Source organism: Loxodonta africana, chromosome 21, assembly GCF_030014295.1.
Source record: "Loxodonta africana isolate mLoxAfr1 chromosome 21, mLoxAfr1.hap2, whole genome shotgun sequence".
Lineage (NCBI taxonomy): Eukaryota > Metazoa > Chordata > Mammalia > Proboscidea > Elephantidae > Loxodonta > Loxodonta africana.
In genome coordinates this window covers 18,233,910-18,259,096 of record NC_087362.1, presented here as the reverse complement: position 1 = coordinate 18,259,096, position 25,187 = coordinate 18,233,910, and the positions used below count along the sequence as shown (strand labels likewise).

Sequence of the window (25,187 nt, the reverse complement as noted above, 5' to 3'; positions counted from 1 at the left end):
CAGCGCCTGATCTCTAAAATCTATATGATTCTGTCAAAACTCAACCACAAAAAGACAAACAACCCAATCAAGAAGTGGGGAAAGGATATCAACAGGCACTTCACTAAAGAAGATATTCAGGCAGCTAACAGATACATGAGAAAATGCTCTCGATCATTAGCCATTAGAGAAATGCAAATTAAAACTACCATGAGATTCCATCTCACACCAGCAAGGCTGGCATTAATCCAAAAAACACAAAATAATAAATGTTGGAGAGGCTGCGGAGAGATTGGAACTCTCATACACTGCTGGTGGGAATGTAAAATGGTACAACCACTTTGGAAATCTATCTGGCGTTATCTTAAACAGTTAGAAATAGAACTACCATACAACCCAGAAATCCCACTCCTTGGAATACACCCTAGAGAAATAAGAGCCTTCACACAAACAGATATATGCACACCCATGTTTATTGCAGCTCTGTTTACAATAGCAAAAAGCTAGAAGCAACCAAGGTGTCCATCAACGGATGAATGGATAAATAAATTGTGGTATATTCACACAATGGAATACTATGCATCGATAAAGAACAGTGACGAATCTGTGAAACATTTCATAACATGGAGGAACCTGGAAGGCATTATGCTGAGCGAAATTAGTCAGAGGCAAAAGGACAAATATTGTATAAGACCACTAGTATAAGATCTTGAGAAATAGTATAAACTGAGAAGAACACATACTTCTGTGGTTACGAGGCGGGGAGGGAGGGAGGGGGGAGAGGGTTTTTTACTGATTAATTAGTAGATAAGAACTGCTTTAGGTGAAGGGAAGGACAATACTCAATACATGGAAGGTCAGCTCAACTGGACTGAACCAAAAGCAAAGAAGTTTCCAGGATAAAATGAATGCTTCAAAGGTCAGCGGAGCAAGGGCAGGGGTTTGGGGACCATGGTTTAAGGGGACTTCTAAGTCAATTGGCAAAATAATTCTATTATGAAAACATTCTGCATCCCACTTTGAAATGTGGCGTCTGGGGTCTTAAATGCTAACAAGCGGCCATCTAAGATGCATCAATTGGTCTCAACCCACCTGGAGCAAAGGAGAATGAAGAACTCCAAGGTCACATGACAACTAAGAGCCCAAGAGACAGAAAGGGTCACATGAACCAGAGACCTACATCATCCTGAGACCAGAAGAACTAGTTGGTGCCCGGCCACAATCGACGACAGCCCTGACAGGGAGCGCAACAGAGAACCCCTGAGGGAGCAGGACAGCAGTGGGATGCAGACCCCAAATTCTCACAAAAAGACCATACTTAATGGTCTGACTGAGATTAGAGGAATTCCGGCGGTCATGGTCCCCAAACCTTCTGTTGGCACAGGACAGGAACCATTTCCGAAGACAACTCATCAGACATGAAAGGGACTGGACAGTGGGTAGGAGAGAGATGCTGATGAAGAGTGAGCTATTTGTATCAGGTGGACACTTGAGACTGTGTTGGCATCTCCTGTCTGGAGGGGGGATGGGAGGATAGAGAGAGTTGGAAGCTGGCAAAATTGTCACGAAAGGAGAGACTGGAAGGGCTGACTCATTAGGGGGAGAGCAAGCGGGAGTACAGAGTAAGGTGTATATAAACTTATATGTGACAGTTTGACTTGATTTGTAAACGTTCACTTGAAGCTCAATAAAAGTTAATTAAAAAAAAAAATGCTATTCCATAAAAAGCCAGTGAAAGACAAAATGTATTTCTAAGATATACAACTAACAAAGGACATTTATCCAGAATATACAAAGAACTCCTAAAAGTACAAGAAAAACACAATGGAAAAATGGGCAAGAAACATGAAACCCCACTGCCATCAAGCCAATTTTGCCATCAAGCAAACCTATAGCGACCCTATAAAACCAAAAACCAAACGCACTGCCATTGAGTCGATTCTGACTCATAGTGACCCTTTAGGACAGAACAGAACTGCCCCACAGTTTTCAAGGAGTGCCTGGTGGGTTCAAGCTGCCGACCTCTTGGTTAGCTGCTGTAGCACTTAACGACTACACCACCAGAGTTTCCAGTGACCCTTAAGGCATTTCAAAAAGAGGATATCTATACAGTGCCTTGTGATGGTTAAGACTGTGTGTCTACTTGGCTGGGCCATGATTCTCAGTGTTTATATGTGATCACCTCCTTGATGGGATCTGCTCTGAGCAGCCAATCAGTTGAAAGGGAGTTTCCTTGGGCATGTGGCCTGCATCCAAATATAAGTGGACATTCTGGCTTTTGCCTGCTCTGGATCCTGCAGCTGCCTCCTGTTTGTCTGATCTCCGTTATTTGGGACTTGAGCTCGCAGCTTATCTGTCGATCTTGGGATTTGTCAATCTTCATAGCCTGTGAGCAAGAGCCCTGCTCTCCAACCTGATCTTGGGTTCGCCAGCCCCTGCAGCTACATGAATCAGGAGAAGCCTTGCGGTCTTGCCTGCTGATCTTGGGATTCCTGATCTTCACAGCCTGTGAATAAGAGCCCTGCTTTCTGACCTGGTGATCTTGGGTTTGCCAGCTCCTGCAACTACGTGAATCAGGAGAAGCCTCTATCCTGATCCATGGACTTGGGACATTCCAGCCTCTACAATCATGCGAGCCATTTCCTTGATATAAATCTATCTGTTATATTTATACGCTTTACTGGTTTTGCTTCTCTACAGAATCCAGCCTAAGATGTGCCTAATGGTTATTTTTTTATATTTAGCCTTTATACATGGGCATACCTAACTGCAAAGGAAGCAGAAAATGTAGTCTGTGGCTAAGCAAGCATGTGGCCAGCAAAAACCCATGGCAGGGGGAGAGCGTATTACTAAGAGGGGAAAACTGGATACTGCAGGACAACAGCAATCCTCACCACACATGGTTACATACACACAAAAATCACATTCAATGGATGTAAGCAAAATGCAGAGATATATCAAGAAAAAGGAAACCATGTGCTCCAGGCAAGAAGAGATCTAATAAGGGGAAGGTAAGGATGACATCTTTATAGCAGTCCAAGTAAAAACCCTGTCTGGTTTGGAGCAGGTCAGAAGGCAATCCAAAGAAATGCATCAAGGAAGGCTGTTTTGATAAAATAGCTAAGGTATCTGGATGGTCTGAGAAAAGATTAACATATCTACGGGACAGTGTGGCAATACGCTAGAAATAAAGAAATACTTGTGGCCATTGAGTGAATTCCGACTCATAGTGATCCTTTAGGGCAGAGCAGAACTGCTCCATAGGTTTCCCAGGGGCAGCTGGTAGATTCGAACTGCTGACCTTTTGATTAGCAGCCGTAGCTCTTAACTACTGCATCACCACGGCTCCATAGAAAACAAAGTAAATAAAAAATAAATCATTATTTAAGAAAACAAAAAAAAATACGTGCTTAGCCTTGATTAGCATATATATGGTCATAACACTCCTAACACTGAATCCTGATTTAACCAAAGTTATAATTATATCTGGAAGATGTAGGGATGGGAAGTGTACATGTATACAATGATATCGGCAAAGAACAGAAAAGGAAGCTAAATCCTTATTTTTCAAAGTAAGAAGTCAACATTGTCAGCTGCCGTTGAGTTGGCCCCCAACTCACGGCAACCTTGTGCACAGTGAAACGAAGTGCTGCCAGGTCTGAAGCCACGCCATTGATGTGGCTCGTGCCTTTGAAATCCACAGGGAGTTCACTGGCTGATTTTCAGAAGTAGATCACCAGACCTTTCTTTCCAGTCCATCTTAGTCTAGAAGCCTTCACTGATAGACGGGAGGTGGCTGCCTCTGAGATACTCAGATTAAAAAAATGCTTAAAAATATCAGGGAGTAGTGGCATAGGTATTTGATTTAGAACTATGTTAACGATTAAGAAAGCAAGTAGTTTCTAGAAGAGCTGAAAGTAGTTGACTCTGGCAGCAGGAAATAAATAGGGTGGGGACTGGGGTCAGGGACTACGGTTTTTGGTAATGGACTTCCAGGGCTACTGGGCATTTTGAATTACATGTACAGATAATTTTTTTTTTAAACAATAATACTGAGTTTTAAATTAAGAATAAGATCCATCTGAATAGCAGAAATTCAGTCTTCAGATAGCAGAGTTTGGGGGTAATTTCACTTTTCGACAGCATAGTTTTCTGTACTTTCTAAATGTTTTACAATGAATATCTACTATTACAGTGAAGAAAGGAGCCTGGTGGTGCAATGGATAAGTGCTTGGCTGCTAATTGAAAGGTTTGTACTTCGAACCCACCAGCCGCTCCACGTGAGAAAAGACCTGGCAATCTGCTCCCATAAAGACTATGGCCTAAGAAACCCTACAGGAGCAGTTCTACACTGTTCTATAGCATTGTTACGAGTTGGAATCGACTCCATGACACACAACATAGTCAAGAAAAAAACAAATAATGTGGCGGAGGGACTTTTGTTTCTGGCCATGATAGCATAAATCATACTGGATTAATCTCTCACCAAAAATAGGTACAAATGATGGACAAAAAAACATAAAAAAACTGTTTGAAGTCTTGGGAAAACAATCTGTGCAGGCAGGGCCTGATGGGCTACAGTCCTGAAGAGAGCAGGCAAGCACATGAGATGAGCTCAAGGATCATCTTCTGCTTTTTCCTTGAATGCATTTTTCTAAATAGCAGCATAGGAGACTAGATTACAAGTAGTAGATGATGGAAAGGCTCAATTTCATCAGTCAGAACAAGGCCAGGGGCAAACTACAGAACAGACCATCAACTGTTGTTAGGTGCCGTCGAGTCGGTTCCGACTCATAGCAACCCTATGCACAACAGAACAAAACACTGCCCGCTCCTGAGCCATCCTCAAAATCATTGTAATGCCACTGTGTCAATCCACCTCGTTGAGGGTCTTCCTCTCTTCCGCGGACCCTGTACTCTGCCAAGCATGATGTCTTTCTCCAGGGACTGATCCCTCCTGACAACATGTCCAAAATACGTAAGATGCAGTCTCTCCATCCTTGCCTCTAAGCAGCTTTCTGGTTGTACTTCTTTTAAGACAGATTTGTTTGTTCTTTTCTCAGTCCACGCTATATTCAGTATTCTTCAACAACACGGCAATTCAAAGGCATCAATTCTTCTTCGGTCTTCCTTATTCATTGTCCAGCTTTCATATGCATATGATGTGATTGAAAAAACCATGGCTTGGGGCAGGTGCACCTTTAGTCTTCAAAGTGGTATCTTTGCTCTTCAACACTTCAAAGACGTCCTTTGCAGCAGATTTGCCCAATGCAATGTGTCTTTTGATTTCTTGACTGCTGCTTCCATGGCTATTGATTGTGGATCTAAGCAAAACGAAATCTTGACATCTTCAGTCTTTTCTCCATTTATCATGATGTTGCTCATTGGTCCAGTTGTGAGGATTTTTGTTTTCTTTATGTTGAGGTGCAATCCATACTGAAGGCTGTGGTCTTTATCTTCATCAGTAAGTGCTTCAAGTCCTCTTCACTTTCAGCAAGCAAGGTTGTGTCATCTGCATAACACAGGTTGTTAATGAGTCTTCCTCTGATCTTGACGCCCCATTCTTCTTCATATAGTCCAGCTTCTCATATTATTTGCTCAGCATACAGATTGAATAGGTATGGTGAAAGAATACAAGCCTGACGCGCACCTTTCCTGACTTTAAACCAGTCAGTATTTTCTTGTTCTGTCCGAACAACGGCCTTTTGATCTATGTAAAGGTTCCTCATGAGCACAATTAAGTGTTCTGGAATTGCCATTCTTTACAATGTTATCCATAATTTATTATGATCCACACAGTTGAATGCCTTTGCATAGTCAATAAAACACAGGTAAACATTCTTCTGGTATTCTCTGCTTTCAGCCAGGATCCATCTGACATCAGCAATGATATCCCTGGTTCCATGTCCTCTTCTGAAACTGGCCTGAATTTCTGGCAGTTCCCTGTCAATATACTACTGCAGGTGTTTTTGAATGATCTTCAGCAAAAGTTTGCTTGCATGTGATATTAATGATATTGCTCTATAATTTCCACATTCGGTTGGATCACCTTTCTTGGGAATAGGCATAAATATGGATCTCTTCCAGTCAGCTGGCCAGGAAGCTGTCTTCCATATTTCTTGGCATAGATGAGTGAGCACCTCCACCGCTGCATCTCTTTGTTGAAATATCTCAATTGATATTCCATCGATTCCTGGAGCCTTGTTTTTCGCCAATGCCTTCAGAGCAGCTTGAACTCCTTCCTTCAGTACCATCGGTTGCTGATCATATGCCACCTCTTGAAATGGTTGAACACCGACTAATTCTTTTTGGTATGACTCTGTGTATTCCTTCCACCTTCTTTTGATGCTTCCTGCGTTGTTTAATATTTTCCCCATAGAATCCTTCACTATTGCAACTCAAGGCTTGAATTTTTTCTTCAGTTCTTTCAGCTTGAGAAACGCTGGGCGTGTTCCTTCCTTTTGGCTTTCCATCTCTAGCTCTTTACACATGTCATTATAAAACTCTGTCTTCTTGAGACGCCCTTTGAAATCTTTGGTTCAGCTCTTGTACTTCATCAGTTCTTCCTTTTGCTTTAGCTGCTCGAGGTTCGAGAGCTAGTTTCAGAGTCTCCTCTCACATCCATCTTGGTCTTTTCTTTCTTTCCTGTCTTTTCAATGACCTCTTGCTTTCTTCATGGATGATGTCCCTGATGTTATTCCACAACTCGTTTGGCCTTCAGTCACTAGTGTTCAACGCGTCAAATCTATTCTTCAGATGGTCTGTAAATTCAGGTGGAATATACTCAAGGTCATATTTTGGCTCTCGTGGACTTGCTCTGATTTTCTTCAGTTTCAGCTTGAACTTGCATATGAGCAATTAATGGTCTGTTCTACAGTTGGCCCCTGGCCTTGTTCTGACTGATGATATTGAGCTTTTCCATCGTCTCTTTCCACAGATGTAGTCAATTTGATTTCTGTGTGTTCGATCCGGCAAGGTCCATGTATATCGTTGCCGTTTATGTTGGTGAAAGAAGGTATTTGGAATGAAAAAGTCGTTGGTCTTGCAAAATTCCATCATTCAATCTCTAGCATCGTTTCTATCACCAAGGCCATATTTTCCAACTACTGATCCTTCTTCTTTGTTTCCAACTTTCGCATTCCAGTCACCAGTAATTATCAATGCATCTTGATTGCATGTTCAATCAATTTCAGACTGCAGCAGCTGATAAAAATCTTCTATTCATCTTTGGCCTTAGTGGTTGGTGTGTAAATTTGAATAACAGTCGTATTAACTGCCCTTCCTTATAGGTGTATGGATATTATCCTATCACTGACAGTGTCGTACTTCAGGATAGATGTTGAAATATTCTTTTTGATGATGAATGCAACACCATTTCTCTTCAAGTTGTCATTCTCAGCATAGGTGACTGTATGATTGTCCGATTCAAAATGGCCAATACCAGTCCATTTCAGCTCACTAATGCCTAGGATATTGATGTTTATGCATTCCATTTCATTTTTGATGATTTCCAATTTTCCTAGATTCGGACTTCGTACATTCCAAGTTCCGATTATTAATGGATGTTTGCAGCTGTTTCTTCTCATTTTGAGTTGCTCCACATTAGCAAATGAAGGTCCCGAAAGCTTTTCTCCATCCACGTCATTAAGGTTAACTCTACTTTGAGGAGGCAGCTCTTCCCCAGTCATCTTTTGAGTGCCTTCCAACCTGGGGGGCTCATCTTCCAGCAGTATATCAGACAATGTTCTGCTGCTATTCATAAGGTTTTCACTGGCTAATGCTTTTCAGAAGTAGACTGCCGGGTCCTTCTTCCTAGTCTTAGTCTGGAAGCTCAGCTGAAACCTGTCCTCCATGGGCGACCCTGTCGGTATCTGAATACTGGTGGCATAGCTTCCAGCATCACAGCAACACACAAGCTCCCACAGTAGAACAAACTGACAGACACGTGGAGGACCATCAACTGCTCAAATGCAAATTCAAGTGGAAGCTGAAAAAAATTAAAACAAGTCCAAGAGAGCCAAAGTATGACCTTGAGTATATTTCACCTGAATTTAGAGGCCATCTCAAGAATAGATTTCATGCGTTGAACAGTAATGACCGAAGACCAGACGAGTTGTAGAATGACATCAAGGACATCATACATGAGAAAAGCAAGAGGTCATTAAAAAAAAAGACAAGAAAGCAAGAAAATACCAACATGGATGTCAGAAGAGACTCTGAAACCTACTCTTGAACGTGGAGTAGCTAAAACGAAAGGAAGAAATGATGAAGTAAAACAGCTGAACAGAAGATTTCAAAGGGTGGCTCAAGAAGACAAAGTATTATAATAAAATGCAGTGTATGTTCTGCGTGTATATTCTCAACAACAATTTAAAAAAAGATACAGCATGTATAGAAAAAGAAACACAACACTGAGATATATTTTTAGAAAACTATTGGACTTTAAGGAAAAAGAAAAATATTCTTTGAGTATTTAAGCAAAGACCAAGTCACTCTTAAGGGAAAGAAAATACGATTACCATTGGACATTCTGAGAACAATCATTTATTCCAGAGCCAACAGAGTTATCTATTAAAGACGTTCAAGAAAGAAAAATGTAAGCCAAGAATTTTTTTTTCTCTCTTTTTTAAATTTTATTGTGTTTTAGGTAAAAGTTTATAGCACAAATTAGTTTTTCATTCAAACATTTTATACACAAATTGTTCTTGTGACATTAGGTGCAATCCCTACAATGTGTCAGAACTCTCCCAAGAATTTTATATGAAACCAAGCTGACCTTCAAGAAGAAAGTCTTCAGACAAACTGTTATAAACGTGCAAAATCTTTGAGAGTACTGTTCACATGAACCCTTACTAAGGAATTGATCAGAAAATGAGCATCAGACAACCAAAATGACTAAAAGACTAATGGATTGGAAAACTAAAAATCATCACAGGTCCTTTATATTTAATTATTTAATACACTCACCAATCCTTGATAAGTGTGTTTCCATTCTACAGACAGAGAAACCAAATATCAAAGTCAGAGGAACTTGCCCTTGGTTGCTGAAGAAGTGGTGGAGCCAGAATTTGAATCAAAGCCTACTCCCCCTTCCATGGCATTAAGCTGGTCCCACAAATACATTAACTAAACCTTTGTCTTTGCATATATTATACGTATTGCTTGAAATTTCTTTTTTTCCTGTACCTACCCAATGAGGTCTTTTTTATCTTTGGCCTACCTCAAAAGTCACTTGCTCTCTCTGTGGCTTTCCAGAGTAAAGCTCCTTCATCTGTGGCCCCAAAGCAATTCAGATACAATACCTCTAACATGGACTTTGCCATACGTGATTTCCTTGATGGTAAGAAGTGTGAATTGTCTTAAAATCCATGTATAGCGCATATTCTTTTAAAGTAAGTATAAAAACCCATTGCTGTCCAGTTGTTTCCAACTCAGCAACCCACTGGACAGAGTAGAACTGCCCCCTTGGGTTTCCAAGGAGCAGCTGGTGGATTCGCACTGCCAACCTTTTGGTTAGCAACCAAGCTCTTAATCACTGTGCCATTAGGGCTCCAAGTAAATATAGTTCAGGAAAATTTTTAAAAGAGGACAGATGTTAATTCTGGGAAGCCTTTCTTGACTATCCAAGAAAAATTTAATTACTTAAACCTCTCTGCCCTATCTCTGAACTTGTGCATATTTTTATTCTTGTCCTTTTCATACAATGTTATCATTTGGTTTCATTTTTGTTTATGTTCTGAGAGCAAGAATGACGTTTTTCTTTTTCTCTGTAACCTTACAACCAAATATACAATAGAGGCTACACCTGATAAACAGTTGGTAAATTTAATTTAAAAAAGGAAGACAGGTTATAAGATATATTACTTCTTACTTCCAATTCTATTCAGATAGATTATTACTGGAGAATGAAAAAGCTTTGCTTTCATACTGCTTAAATATTATTGTACATCAAATTACAAACATTTAATCAATAAAAATTTTACATAAGAGAAATCAGAATGTGATGTTTTAAAAATAATACTTCTAATGGGCATGAACATGCGTTGGACTTTTTTTTCTTGATTACAAAATAATCTGAAATTTCATTATGTTTTAAAATGATTTTGGCCTCAAGACGTTTTTGTCCTAAATAAATAAATAAAGCCCTGGGGCATTATGAGAACAGGCTCAGACTGACTGTTAAGAATATTAAGTTACTAATTTTTTTTTTTTTAGTCCTTCACATACAATTGCACAATTTACTGACACAAGAGTGTGAACGAATTAATTACAAATACACACACTTCGTGCTTCTGTCCTTTTTCCAAACAACTGATTATATATATGTATGCTTAATTCAAATTGTTTTTTTTTTTCCTTTGATATCAAAGAAAATACTAGAGTGATTAATGCCTAGGAGATTTACCCTTGGTAAGGAACTAGCAACCTACTTTTTTAAGTTCAGTAACATACACATAGGTTCACTTTGTTGACTCGTTATAAACACCTGGCTGCTTTCTGCATCTCGCTAATTCCAGCACAGAACAGGTTATTTTTCCTCCAGCTTTGGATAGGAGTTTGGAGATGAGTTTCGCTTTACGCTTTAAGGACAGACAGAGATAAACAGATATATATATACAGAGAGAGAGAGAGAGAGTATGCAAAAGTGACATATATACACTTTCATGTTTAGGCACAACTTCCAAAAAGACAAAAACTACACTCTGCTTCCTCATCACTTGAATAAACTGTTGAGTCTGAAAATGCCTGTTTGATATGTGGACCCTCTTCTTTATGCATAGCTGCAATAACCAAACCAAAATCAAACCCATTGCTGTCAAGCTGATTCCAACTCATAGTGACACTATAGGACAGAGTAGAACTGCCCCACGGGGTTTCCAAGGCTGTAAATCTTTATGGAAGCTGACTGCCACCTCTTTCTCTTGTGGTAATTGCAATACCCGGATACAAAACACTCATGGATCATGAATATTTTCCTCCTGCTTCACCACAACTCACCCTCTCCAATCAAGGATAATGTCTGTCATACCAACTACAGATATCTTTTAGTCAGTCTAAATTCCTGAATCCACATTAACATAATCTGGCGGGATTGCTCCTATGTCCTTCTTCATTTATTACATCTTCCTAATTGTTCTGCTTTTCAGACACCACTCATACACATTTTCTTTGCCTTTTATTTTTAGATTCCATCCAGGTCATCTGAGGTCAAAACTCAAGACTACCCATTAGGGACAACTCACAAGAAAATGCTTTCATTCTCCATTTAAGTAGAAAATTATGATAACAAAAAGATTATCTATTACAAATAATTCCTTAAAGTGAAAACATTTTTTAAAAATTTCTATTTTTAATAACATTGACTGCTAGTATAGAAAAACAACTAGTCTCTGCTTACCACTTCTAATAGTCGTGTTTTCCAATAGTTCTGTCTGAAGTTGTAGTTCAGCTTCTCCAAGTATCTTCAGAACAGAATCAACAGGACTTTTTCCCCAGAGTCTTCTTGGAGATTCACCAGGATCTAATTTAATAACCTCTCCCACTGTGTGTTCTATAAGAAAATGATACAAAAAAATAATTTTCAACGATAGAACATAATAACAACATTGTATTGAAAGGCAGATCTTGGATTTTCTATCCAAATAAATGCTTCATGAGAAAAAAAAAATCATATTACAAAAAGCATATGATGATGATGCTTTAAAAAAAGAGAGATGGAGAATGACTGATGGCAAGAATGGAACCAATCGTAACCAGCCATAAAAAAAATAAATCTGTAATTGCCTTCAGGGTACTTATGAATTAAATCCTAATTTGGGAGAATATAAAAATAGGAAAAAAATTATGTTTTTATAAATTTAATTGAAAAGAATAGGACATAAATCTTAAGATAAAAAGCATAAGGATTCAAAAGCAGAGAAAAGTATTTCTAAGAAAATGTCTTATAAGTAGGCAACTGACATTTAACCAAAATAACAATTTTGGTTAAAATATTTTAATAAAATTTAGCAAACCAAAAACAGAAAATTCTCATGGAACTTTGAAATGTTGATATCTTTAGAACAGTCAGTAATAATACCTGCAGCATATAGCCACCTAGCAGGAATAGAGAGAACATCAAATGTTATGGGGTATGTTACATAGACTTTCAATGGTAACAGCATACACATTAATAAAAAAAGTATGTACCAGTTCCCTGAAAATAAGTATATGTGATTCAGCAGGTAATACTCAGCTTTGAACATGCTAAATGATTACCATTAGGGAACTACTTTAAAAAAATATGGTTAAAATAGAGTAGAGAACTCAGAAATAAACCCACGCTTTACAGTCACTTGATGTTTGACAAAGACATCAAAATGATCCAATGAGGAAAAAGTCTCTTTAACAAATGAAATGGAAATAACTGAATATCTATATAGCTATATCATCCCTCCCTCCCTCCCTCCCTCCATCCATCCACCCATCCACCCATCCACCCATCCACCCATCCACCCATCCACCCATCCATCCATCTAAATGAGCTTAGACTTCTTTGATGCTGGGAGGGCAAAGTCACGTGAGGAGACAGAACTGGCAGTCTGGGAAGGCCCCCAGCTAGTGCTTGTAGTATGGACTACTGAAGAGTACAAAGCTACACAGAGAGAGAACTCAAGGAGAACTGTACACTGCTCCCTTGAGTCTTCAGCTGAGTATGGATCAGCACACGCATGTGAGGAAATTACTGTAGTCTAGAGAAAGAAAAAAAAAAAAAAAACACTCAAAAGCAGTGGAAGGAACAACAAAGTTCACACAGGATCAAAAATAGTGGCTCTTCCCACCAGACATAAAAGAAAATCTTATAATGCACAAGGCATCAGAGAAGATTCTGATTCATTAAAGAGGGAAGATTAGCTGTCTTACCTACCAATGCTTAAACGCAAGACCTAAAAGGATCAAACCAATTCCAAGTAAATAAACTGTGTCCCAGAACAGGGCTCAAGAATATTTATACGAATACAAAAGTATACAGCATCCAACAAGGTAAAATTGACAATGTCGGGCCTCCAAACTAAAATTATCAACCATGCAAAGAAGCAGAATACAACTTATAATAAAGAAGAAGGAAAAAAATCAAGCAATCAAAACCAACCCCAAAATGACAGAGATAATGAAATTAGTAGATAAGGACATATTTATAACTGTCATTACAACTGAATCCCAAGCTCGACAAGCTAGAACAAAGATCGAGCATGATAAGTAGAGACAAGGAGGTTATTAACAAAACCCATATCAAACTCCTAAAAGGGAAGGCAGAAAATGCAAAGAAAACTAGACCAAAAAGAGACAAGGAGGCTATTAACAAAACCCATATCAAACTCCTAAAAGGGAAGGCAGAAAATGCAAAGAAAACTAGACCAAGGCACATCCTAATCAAATTCACTAAAACCAAAGCTAAAAGGAAAAATCTTTAATGCCATTAGAGGGAAAAAACACGTTACATACAGAAGGATAAAAACAAGAATAAGAACAACAGAAGATGTCAATAAGCAACACAAACTAGAAAATAGTAGGGCAACATCTGTAAAGTACTAAAAGAATAAAATGACAACTTAGAATTCTGCATCTAGAAAAAATATCTTTGCAAAAGGAAGGCAAGATAAAAACTTTGACAGACTTGTAAATGCTGAAAGAATTCATCACCAACAGAACTGTACTACCAGAAATGTTAATGGAAGTCCTTCAGGCAGAAAAAATACGACACCAGAGCTTTTTCCCCCTCTAGGAGAAGCCTTGTAGAGTTCCAGCCCAAGCAGTGGGAAATGGAACTCCTAATGGTTAGAGAGACTGTGGAAATCCCCCAGAATTTTTTTCTTTCTTTTCTCCCTCCTCTTGTTTTCCAGTCCCCACAAAAAAAGCATGGTGGTGGGAGCAGCATTTGGTAATGGGAACCCACAGGAGACAAAACTGAGGGAGAGGAAGGTTCCTTCCTTTGTTTGGTGGAGATGTGGTAACAAGAGACTGTTGCCAATCCCCATTGCTATTTTCCCCCATCTCCCGGCTGCTTGGCCAAGTGCACAGTACAGTGAGGTAACTAAAGCCTCAGCTTTCTGGTTAGACGACCAAAAAGAGGAACAAAAACACCAGAGAGATAGACAAGACAAAGAAACTTAGGAAAGTGACCTGCTAGTTATTAATGATTACCTGGGCTCATCCGCCATCTGTGCATGCATGGATCTGATCCTATTCAGGATATCAAAAACTTTGAGAGCTGATCTAACAAATACACCACCACCTAGGTCCCAGACTAGTTACTGGTGTTGCACATACTAAAACCCACTGCATTTGAGTCGATTCCAACTTATAGTGACCCTCTAGGACAGAGGAGAACTGCCCCAGAGGGTGTCCAAGGAGTGGCGGGTGAATTCAAACAGCCAGCCCCTTGGTTAGCAGCCAAGCTCTTAACCACTGTGCCACCAGGGCTCGTATCTATTACTCTTGCACATTCTAGATAGATCCAATGGCACTGACTGGCTTTGAAAACGGAACCCATCAATTGGAACCACAGCCCACACAAATCAGGTAGGAACTGTGGCCTAAATCTACGTAGGTCAGCTGCCTGCTAAAACAAAAATATCAACATTCTCCATAGGATTTCAACAAGACCCACAGTCTCCTAAGGTAATATTCAAGATGTCCAGTATACAGTTCAAGATTACTCAGCATAACGTGTCTGCTTCCCACTCTTGCGTTTTTGAATATATGCCAAACAAAACTTTCTTTTTGCTTTAAGAAATATATATATATTACTTAGCATAAGAACCTGGAAAATCTTAACTTTCATGGAAGAGCACAATCCATAGACAATGTCAATATTAACACAGATGTTGAAATTATCTGACAAAGGTTTTAAACAGCTATTATAAAATGCTCCAGGAAACAATCATGAGTACTCTTGACAGCTATGCAAAAACAAAAAGTCTGAAAAAAGAAACAAAATATAAAAGTACATGAAATTTAAATTTCAATGCTATAAACATACAACCTTTTTTGGAAACACAGCCATACTCATGCATTTATATATTATCTACTGCTGCTTCTGTGTTACTGGCAGAGATGGAAGACTAAAATATTTACTATCTGGCCATTGACAAAAAACATTTGTTGATTCTTGTTTTAAAGACTCCCCTCTGCACTGAGAATAAGTCCACACTGTTTAGCAAAGCCAGTGCTGAGGAACCTTCATGATTTGGCCTTCCTCAGTGTCCTCTCTGTCTCTCTCGATTCTGAATTTTAGCCATGCTGAATTACACAGAGCTCCCTGTTCTGGAAGTGCTCTCTCAAATCTGGGCCCTTGCCATTCTCGACAGGAAACTCTTCGCTTGCCTTTTCATTTAGCTAACTACTATTTATTTTTCCAGCCATCAATTTTTCTAGAATTTTTTTTCCTTGGTTCTTAGAAGAATGACGTACGTCCTCCTATGTACAGGGTCACTATGAGGTGGAATTCTTCTCGAGGACAATGTGTTTTTTTTTTTTTTTTGGTTTTATGTATTCTTTATTCTAAGAGTAGCCAATGCTTATTTCTGGCATATTACTTATGAACTGAAATTGCCTGTTTACTTGCCTTCTTTCCTACTAGACCCTAGGCTCCTTACAGGGACAGACTGTAATATATTAACCACTACTGTATACCCACTGTTTTAAGAATTGCTGAATAAATAAGCGATCAAGTCTTTGGCGTGGGACCAGGCAGTGTTTCATTCTGTTGTACACAGGGTCGCTATGAGTCAGAACAGACTCCTCAACTCCTAATAACAACAACAACATCAAGTCTTTGGGCTTTTCTCCAATGCAAGAAGAAATTCTACAAAAAACAGTTCATCAAAAAAATTACTTAGAATCTTATTTATTTCTGATGGTCAGACTTGCCATTTTAGAATGTAAACTCCACGAGAGCATTTATATTTTTGTTCTGTTCACTGCTGTATCTCCAGTACCTAGAGCAATACATGAAATATAGTGGGTGTTCAATAACTATCTGTTAAATGAATGAATCAGTAAGTCAGATCTTCTCAATACCCCTGCTAAATAAATGCCTAAAGGATTTTCTGAGACTTTATCAAAGTTCACTACTCTGGTTCTCATCAATAATCATTCCTATTAAGAGATTAATCTGATTTGGTATAAAGGGTTAAAGGAATACAATTTAAACATCTATCAGCAGTTTCCTCTCTCACAATACATACTTTTGCAATAAAAATCTTTGCAATTCTTATGGTTGAATAGTTTCCTCCACTCTTCACACATTTCTAGGTGGGGAGGTACTTCTACCACCCCCATATCAATTCCTCTAAGTGTTCCTCTTTCGAGTGGTTTACACGTGGGCTAGACCAAAACAGGGTTATCGAATTTTCATACACACTTTCAGCCGCAGAGAAGGATGCATCCAGCGTTAACTCATCCAGAGGAATCACAAGTTGACCACCTGCGCCCCACTTCTTACGATCAGATGAAACTGGCTTTTCTTCGTTCTCTTTGGCATCTTCAGCGTCGGAGCAATGCTGCTGTCCTTTTTCATCCTCCTGAGCTTTAAGATTTTGATTCAATCGACGTAGTATTTCTCGTTTACTCTGAAACAGGTACAATCTTCTATTTTACTATGTATATGGATAAAGTAAAATGATTGACAGAGAAACTTAGAAAACTACACTTACTGAAATAGCATTGTTGGTCTTTTGCATTTCTTCTGAGGTACCCCGGGTATCATCAGCTAAGCTGTCCTTTAAATACAGAGTTACGCAGTTAGAAACAATGTTATTTTAAAAGTCTACTTTAAAAAATATGATACTGTTGTTATGTTTTACTTTTCATTAAATTGCTTCTTGTGAATGTTTTTAATTCCTGTAAAATGTTAACACAGCTTCCTTTGTTATCAGCAATGAGGAGTATTTAAATATTATCAACTGATAGACATATCATATAGTAGAAGGGCCAATTCTCAATTATTTGTCGTATTTTTTGATTACAGGTTTAACTATCTCCTCTTTCTCATTGGTACCTGATTTTTGGTAATCTTTAATCAGTGGTAGAAAAAAAATTAATTCATGTACTGTCTTAATTAGAGCTAGGGAAAGTTTTGATGGACAAGGTAATTCAAGGTGGAATCTGTTCTTCTGAAGTTCTCTTTCTGTTTCAGAGATACATATATATATATATACACACACACACACACATAAAACCAACACCAAACCCACTGTCGTCGAGTCGGTTCCGACTCATAGCAACCTTACATATACACATACATATATCTTCTTGCTAATCCATACGACTAAATATAATTGAGAATAGGCCTTTCTCTCTAAGCAAAGGAGGTAATGAGAATGAGTTCTGAGTCATTTGTACCACTACAAATAAACATTTTGTCTTCTCATTAGTCTAATCAGAGTAATCTAGGCCACATACAACTTAAAAATACATAAAAACAAGAAATTAGTAGTGACAAAAGCTGTGAAAGCAAAGGTATCTAGAAGTCTCGGAGTCAAAGTAAGAGCACTTTTCCAAGTTTTAAGTAAGCGATCTTTACTAAGAAAACACAGAAAGAAAAACCATTTGGTTACACGGAATATCTCAAAATTTTAATATTTGAGAAAAATACAAAAGAGTATAGTGGTCAGTTGTAAAGTGATGCGTGTAAATGAGACAAAGAACATTTTACCCAGTAAAGTAGTCAGGAATTAGCAGCACTACAACCAGAGAGACGAACAGCTACTTGAGATGTGAGACTGGGTACCAGGAAGGGCACCACACAGTGGTATCTAAAGTCGAAGTGAACACGTAGCACATGCAAAGTCATTGTCAGAAAGAAAAAGAGACCAAACCTACTTGAAGAACGAGAGTTTCTTGTATGAAGTTCTTGAGAATGATCAAGAAACTTACATTTTACCACTTAGTCTTACTACTCAAGATGAGCATAAAGGCTGCAAACAATTAAAGTCTACCAACAACTTCAGTGTTGTTTCCAAAAACTTGGTGATAGTCCACAGATAAAAGACAGACATCAATTGTCAAGAAGGGGGAAAATTTGGTTAATGTGTTACACGACTCAGCATGGTTTTCTCCTTCTGTCTGTTGAACTCTAGGCTGCAACTCCACATTATGAGCCTATTTCTCTTGACCCTAAAACACAGCCTTCACACTTTAGATGGATACCTGACACATATTCCAAGTTTAAACTTTTTCTTGCCCACATTTCTTTGCTTTACTATCCATATGGCATGATTGAAATTCAGAAGCAGAGGGTAAAAGAAACTATTAATGAATTAAATGTAATTATAGTAAAAAAATATTTTTTTTTATAATGGGTCTTCACTCTCAAATTTGCTATCTCACAAAATTTCAAATAAAGCTAAACATGTCTGAGACTTCATTCCTAGAGTTAGTTACTTAAGTACCAAAGAGAAGGTATTTTTTAAAAAGTGAACATTTGTTACATGTGACAGGTGGGATATAAGAATGTTCCATTATTTTCAGTACATTCCTATTTATATTTATTCAACATATATTCCTATGTCTCAGGTAGTCCTAGATACAGAACCTCTGAGGGGCAAAGCTCCTATGTTCCGAGTAACCCACACATAAAAATCTTAAGAGGTAGCTTTTTTCCTAGGGAAAAAAAAAACTAAGAAAACATTAGGAAATAATGTGATTTCATTAAATTTAATTGACTTTGAGGAGTTCTGAATTTTAGAAAACTTACCATACCCACTTCTTTCAAGGCTGAAGTCATAGAAATAACAGGTCTTATCTGCTGCTTTGATGGAGAGCCACCTGATTCACGCTGTCCCAAAGGCGGAGACACATCAGAATTCCTTACTCCTTTAGCCACCAACTATAATAAAAAATTTTAATTATATGGGAAAGTTTATATTTGCATAAAGAAATAAAATGGCATATATAAGATCACTGTTTGTATCTACTCAGTCCACATGTAATTTTTTCATTCTTCTTCAATTATTTATTTAGCAAAGCACTGTGCTAGGTGCTAGGAACAGAGCAGTGAATACAGAGAAATGCCCCTGGCCTCAGACGTAAACATATGCAAGTGTCATATAGTCCTAAATCACTCCCTTCCCCTGCACTATCAATGTTTCATAAAATGATCCTGTTTTCTGAAAAATTCAGTATTAGTCCTCTCCCTTTAATTTCAATCCATTACAACATTTGATATGAAGAAAAAACAGTTTATTAATTTTCACCTCAAAAAGAAATTCTTCCACCGTTTCTGGAAGCCTTGGCCTAATCTCCTTAAAGTTTGAATGTCAATCTCCCAACATAAGAGCCCTTATTATAAAAATGTCAACATAAATGAGAATAAAAAGAGTGACAGATACATGGAATAGAAAGATTTACTTCACTAAAAACATCATGTACTGTCTTCATGGAGTCCTGGTGGTGCAGTGGTTAAGAGCTACAGCCGCTAAAGCAAAAGGTCAGCAGTTTGAATCTACCAGCCACTCCTTGGAAACCCTACACGGCAGTTCTACTCTACCCTATAGGGTCGCTATGAGTCGCAATCAACTCAACGGCAGTGGGTATGGGTAAGGTAAGGTATTAACTTCATACATGTTTGTTTCTATCTTGCTATTTGAACTCTAAACAACATGAAGATTCTGAACCTATAAGGAACGGGCATTTATATTATGGTAACAGCAACATGGCAGGAATTTCACTCCCTACTTCTACCTTTTCCTCAAAGGAGCGAACAAGAATTTCTTGTGAGTATACATTTCATATGCAATATTTCTTGAGTAATTGAGTATCTTCTAAGAAATAAAGTACTAAATACACTTCTAATATTTAGTCTTCCCAAGTTTCATTTTACAAACATGAAAACTCTGCTTTAATCCCATACCTTAGCATTTTTTAAAAGATATATTGATGTTTAATATGTGACTACAAGTAACTATTTAAATATCTAGAGCTTCCACAACCAAGTATTATCACCTTCAAAGATTATACAGAAATATTTTGAAACTCTTCTATGATGGTTCTTCTACCACAGAGCATATCCAAACGAAAGTATCATAGATTCTGAGGAAATAAAAGCAAGCTCTAAATTTGTTCGAAACAGCAGTACATTTAGAACAAGTATATTATTTACCTAGATGATTATTTTGAAGGAACAAAATTAATTTGGATGTACACATTCTGCTATTTTTATTTAAATCAGTCATTAGTTTTCTGCCACTGTGCAAATACCATATTTATCAGTTGTATTATACTAATTCACTTAGAGAAATTATTTCTATCTTAATAAACAAATCTGACATGATTTTGTGAGAAAACAAATACACAATATCTGATAAAAATTAATTCATCAACTTATTTAAAGATGTATTGAGTACCTATTAAGTGCCATGCACAGTGCCAGATAATGGATAACCAAAATGAACAGAACACAAAGCCTTTTCTCAAAGGATATAAACTGAGAAGGAAAGGGACACATATAAATCAACCATTATGTTACAGACAAATAAAAGTAGAGATGTGCTACACAATCTGGGGAAACAAAACAAAAACCAGAGAAAGCCAGGAGGAAGGATGGTCAAAGCAGCCTTTATAGAGTAGCCAGTGTTAGAAGGGCTGTTCATTTTGTTCGAGGAGGCCGTAAAACAGTAGGACAGTTCTACGCTTTAATCCCAAAGCTCTCACGTACTAATCCTGTGGTTTTTCGTCAAGTGTCTTACCATCTCTGAACCTCAACATTTTCTCCCTCTAAAATGGGAATGGTGCACCCATTGTCTCCCTGCCATAGAGATTAAATGAGACAGTTTATGTAAAGTGCGCAGCTGTGTGCCTAATATTTGGTGGCAATTATTACAGCTCCACCCAGTGACCCAGTGCCCTCGAGTCGAATTCCAACTCATAGCGACCCTACAGGACGGAGAAGAACTGCCCCATAGAGTTTCCAAGGAGGCCCTGGTGGATTCAAACTGCTGTTATAGCTCAGCAAACATTTAATTTAGATTCTACTATAAATAAGGCTACTTTGCTTAAATGCCAAAAGTCTGGTTTTAGTCCCTGACAAAACCAAAATGAAGGAACTTGTCCAAAGCCCAGTGTTTCATTTCCAGAAGGCATGCAAAGCCAGTAACCTTCCATCTATGCATGATCAAGGGTTTAAAATTCGGCATCGTAAAAGGAGGTTTTACGACACAGACGTCATCAAGAAGCAGAAACCTGAAAGACAAGAGCTTTACATCACATACTCAAAACTAAGACTTAAAGAAAATGTAATCAAGAGTAATTTAATTCTGTAAATAACTAAATAGAAAAGATAATATGGATTTAACTACTTTGGCTGAAATAAGCACAGCATCAGCTTCACTTTTCAGCCCACAATACAATTTACATTTATGCTCATAAAGATTATCTCAAAGGTATTTCCAAAATGATTAGGCAGGTACCTATAGTAGGGACATTAAAGAAATTCATAATAAAAGAAAAAAAATCACCTATGCACCCACTGTTCCAACTAATTGCACTTCCTTCACCTATGCTCCTTTTTCACTTCTTTCTTATCCATATGGGTACATAGTTCTTAAAAAAAAAAAAAAAGTTCTTAGCCAACTTAAATAGGGCATTGCCACAAATATCTGAAACTGTAGGCACATGGCCTAAGAAAGGAGCCCTGGTGGCACAGTGGTTAAGAGCTCCGCTGCGAACTAAAGGTCGGCAGTTCAAATCCACCAGCCGCTCCTTGGAAACCCTCTGGGGCAGTTCTACTCTGTCCTTTAGGGTTGCTACTCGTTGGAATCGACTCACTGGCAACCGGTTTTTGGGGCCTAAGAAAAATTTAAAAGCCTCTAGGGAATATCTGAAGGAGCCCTGGTGGCGCAATGAGTAAGCATTCAGTTGCCAACTGAAATGTTGGCAGTTCAAATCCACCAGCAGCTCTGCGGCAGAGAAGACCTGGTGATCTGTTCCCACAAAGATTACAGCATACGAGATCCTACGGGGCAGTTCTACTTCGTCGTATAGGGTCGCTGTGAGTCAGAATCGACTCAACAGCACACAACAACAGGGAATACTTGGCAGATCTGATCTCAGCTAAAGAACGGCAGAAGTTAAAAACAGGGATGGAAAACCCTTCATCTGAACTTTATATTAAGTGACTTATAAGGTATATTGAATAGAGGAATTTCTATATTAATCTAAACCTTAAGAGAAATCCAAAGTAAAAGAGAACCTATTTATTGACAAGATATGCATTGAACCAGATATGAGACCAAAGGTGATCAAATTCAGTACTAATTTGGTTATGCTAAGATTAGATAAAGCTTTATTAAATTATCTTCACACTACATCTTAGCACCACTAGAAGCAATTTTTTAAAAAAACTAACAGGAGACTCTTAATGAAGGAAATGAAATTGTCATGTCATATATTATTATTAAAAATTTACATTATATTTAATTAAAATCTTTCTGGCCAAACTGGTATACAGTCTATGATCCAAGGTGTCTGACACATAGATTTTCTTAAGACAAATTTATCGGCACCTTTATAAAAACAATCTTCAGTAGCCTTCACTAAAAGCTTATCCTCTATAATCCAAATGTAATGCTACTCTTATCTCCTGGGTCGCCTAAACTAAACATATCAGAAGAATCTGAAATAATAAGCAGGGAAAGAAATTCAGATGTGTGAAATCTCCACCAAAGAACAAAGGAGAACAGACCATCCTACTAACTCTTACAATTATTTCCTAACCAAGCTAAGTCACAGTTATTGGAAATTTAAAGGTAGTTATACTGAGATGACACCATTACAAGGCAAGGGTAATACATACCTCTAACTTACTAGAATAGCAGAACTTGGGCGTTCTGTGTAAACATCACAGATATATTTTTTATAATTAGACCTTGAAGTTGTTCAACATTAAATAGAACCAAGATTGAAAATTTATTTTTAACTGTCTAAAGAGAAAAGATTAGACTGAGCCCTTAATTTAGAGAGTTGATCAAATATGACAAAAGAACACAAAAATTAAATTAGCTAAGAAACAAAGTTCCTAGAAAACAAAAACATATAACCTCAAACCCGAACACTGACCCAACTTTATTAAATCTAGAATACATATTTCATTCTAAGCACAAGTTTTTCAAAATTCGATCGCAGTTGTAAACAAACAAAATCTGCAACAGGAATAAAAGATCAAAGTTTGATAAGTCAGGTTAAAAAATTGCTTTAGAAGCTTGTTTTTTATTTTCTGTAGCCATTTTCTCACAAGGTTCCTAAATCTAAACTTTTCCACACTGCTTACATCTCCACAAAAGGTTTTCAATTATCATTGCAAAACTGCTTCTATTTCATTTTTACGATTTGCTGAAACACTTATCAGCACTGCCACCAAATGACAAAACTCAAAATTTCACTAATTAGTGAGGTTAGGTTTATAAACATATGAAACCATCAGTTTACCTACTGTTGAGGTAAAAAAAAAAAAAAAAAACCGAACTCATAGCGACCCTACAGGACTGAGTAGAACTGCCCGATAGAGTTTCCAAGGAGCGCCTGGCGGATTCGAACTGCTGACCTCTTGGTTAGCAGCCATAGCACTTAACCACTATGCCACCAGGGTTTCCTGTTGAGGTAAAGATCAATACAAATACTATTTCATCTCTATATGCTGAATTATTAGTAAGGATTTAATGCAAGTTAGCAAAATTACTCAATGGCCTGATTTCTTATCCAGAATACACAGTACAATTTCACACACAATTTTAAATAGTCTAACGTACATCATGACCACATTTTATCAAATTCATGTTACCTTCTCAAAACCCTGCTTTAGAAGAACCAATAGATATAAATGTATTTGCATTTGAATAGTTTTTCCAAACTAAAATGCTTTTACTGGAATGTGTAAAGATAGACAACAATGTCAGAACAATAAAAGGGGGAATACATCGTATAGAATAGAACTTTCCAATGGAGAGGAAGTCAAGGTGACGTCAAACTTGATAAGATAAGGGGAAATTTCAAGGTAACCACAGGAAAGTTAACACATCTACTCATCAAAATAAAGAAGAAAAACAAACAGTCTCAGTAAACACAAAATCTACAATAACAAAAGAAAGGAAAAGAAATTCCACAAACAAAAGAAACTCAGCATAGAAGAGTAAGAGGAACAAAGAAAACCTCAGCACCATGAAAAACAGCACTATAAAATGACAGCAATAAACCCATACCTATCGATTATCACACTGAATGTAAATGGCTTAATGCACCTGTAAAGAAACAGAGTGACAGAACAGATAAAAAAATGACTCATCAATATGCTGTCTACAAGACACATACCGCAGACACAAAGACATAAATATATTAAAAATCAAAGAATGGAAAACAATATATCAAGCAAACAGCAACCAAAAAGGAGCAGGACTGGCAATATTAATCTCAGATAAAACAGACTTTAAGGCAAAATCCACCTAAAAGACATGGAAGGATATTATATAATGATTAAAAGGACAATCCACCATGATGACATAACCATAATAAATATCTATGCACCCAATGAAGCACTCCAAATACATAAAACAAACTCTAACAGCACTGAAAAGAAACTGACAGTTACATAATAATGGTAGGAGACTTCAACACACAACTTTTGGTGAAGGACAAAACATCTAAAAAGAAACTCAGCAAAGATACAGAACATCTAAAGGCCACAATCAACCATCTTGACCTCAAGATGGTATATATTAAACACTGCATCCAGCAGCAGCAAAGTACAGATTCTTTTCCAATGCACATGGACCATTTTCCAAAACAGACCACATCTTAGGCCACAAAGCAACCCTCAACAAAATCCAAAACAGTGAGATAATACACAGCATCTTCTCTGATCACAAAGCCATAAAAGCAGAAATTAATAACAGGACGAGCAAGAGGAGGAAAAAAAAACATGGAAAATGAGTAACACTTTGCTTGAAAACCGCTGGATAACAGAAGAAATCAGAGACGGAATCAAAAAATTTCTAGAATCAAATAAGAATGAAAACACATCATACCAAAAGCTTTGGGACACAGCAAAGGCAATGCTCAGAGATCAATTTATAGCAATAGCACACATCAAAAAAAGAAGTGACAAAATAAAAACATTAGACCTACGACTAGAACAGACAGAGAACAGCAAAAGAAGCACACAGCCACCAAAAGAA

General features: G+C 37.7%; 1 protein-coding gene across 1 annotated transcript in view; it reads right to left on the bottom strand.

Moving 5' to 3' along the window:
• The window catches only part of NEK1 (NIMA related kinase 1), a 200,528-nt gene that overhangs the window by 46,107 nt on the left and 129,234 nt on the right, over positions 1-25,187 (bottom strand). Inside the window, exons 24-27 of the mRNA XM_064273582.1 lie at positions 18,719-18,850; positions 16,677-16,742; positions 16,385-16,592; positions 11,378-11,530 (exon numbers count right to left, since the gene is read on the bottom strand). Coding sequence (XP_064129652.1) covers positions 11,378-11,530; positions 16,385-16,592; positions 16,677-16,742; positions 18,719-18,850 — 559 coding nt within the window. The remainder of the gene's footprint in view (positions 1-11,377; positions 11,531-16,384; positions 16,593-16,676; positions 16,743-18,718; positions 18,851-25,187) is intronic.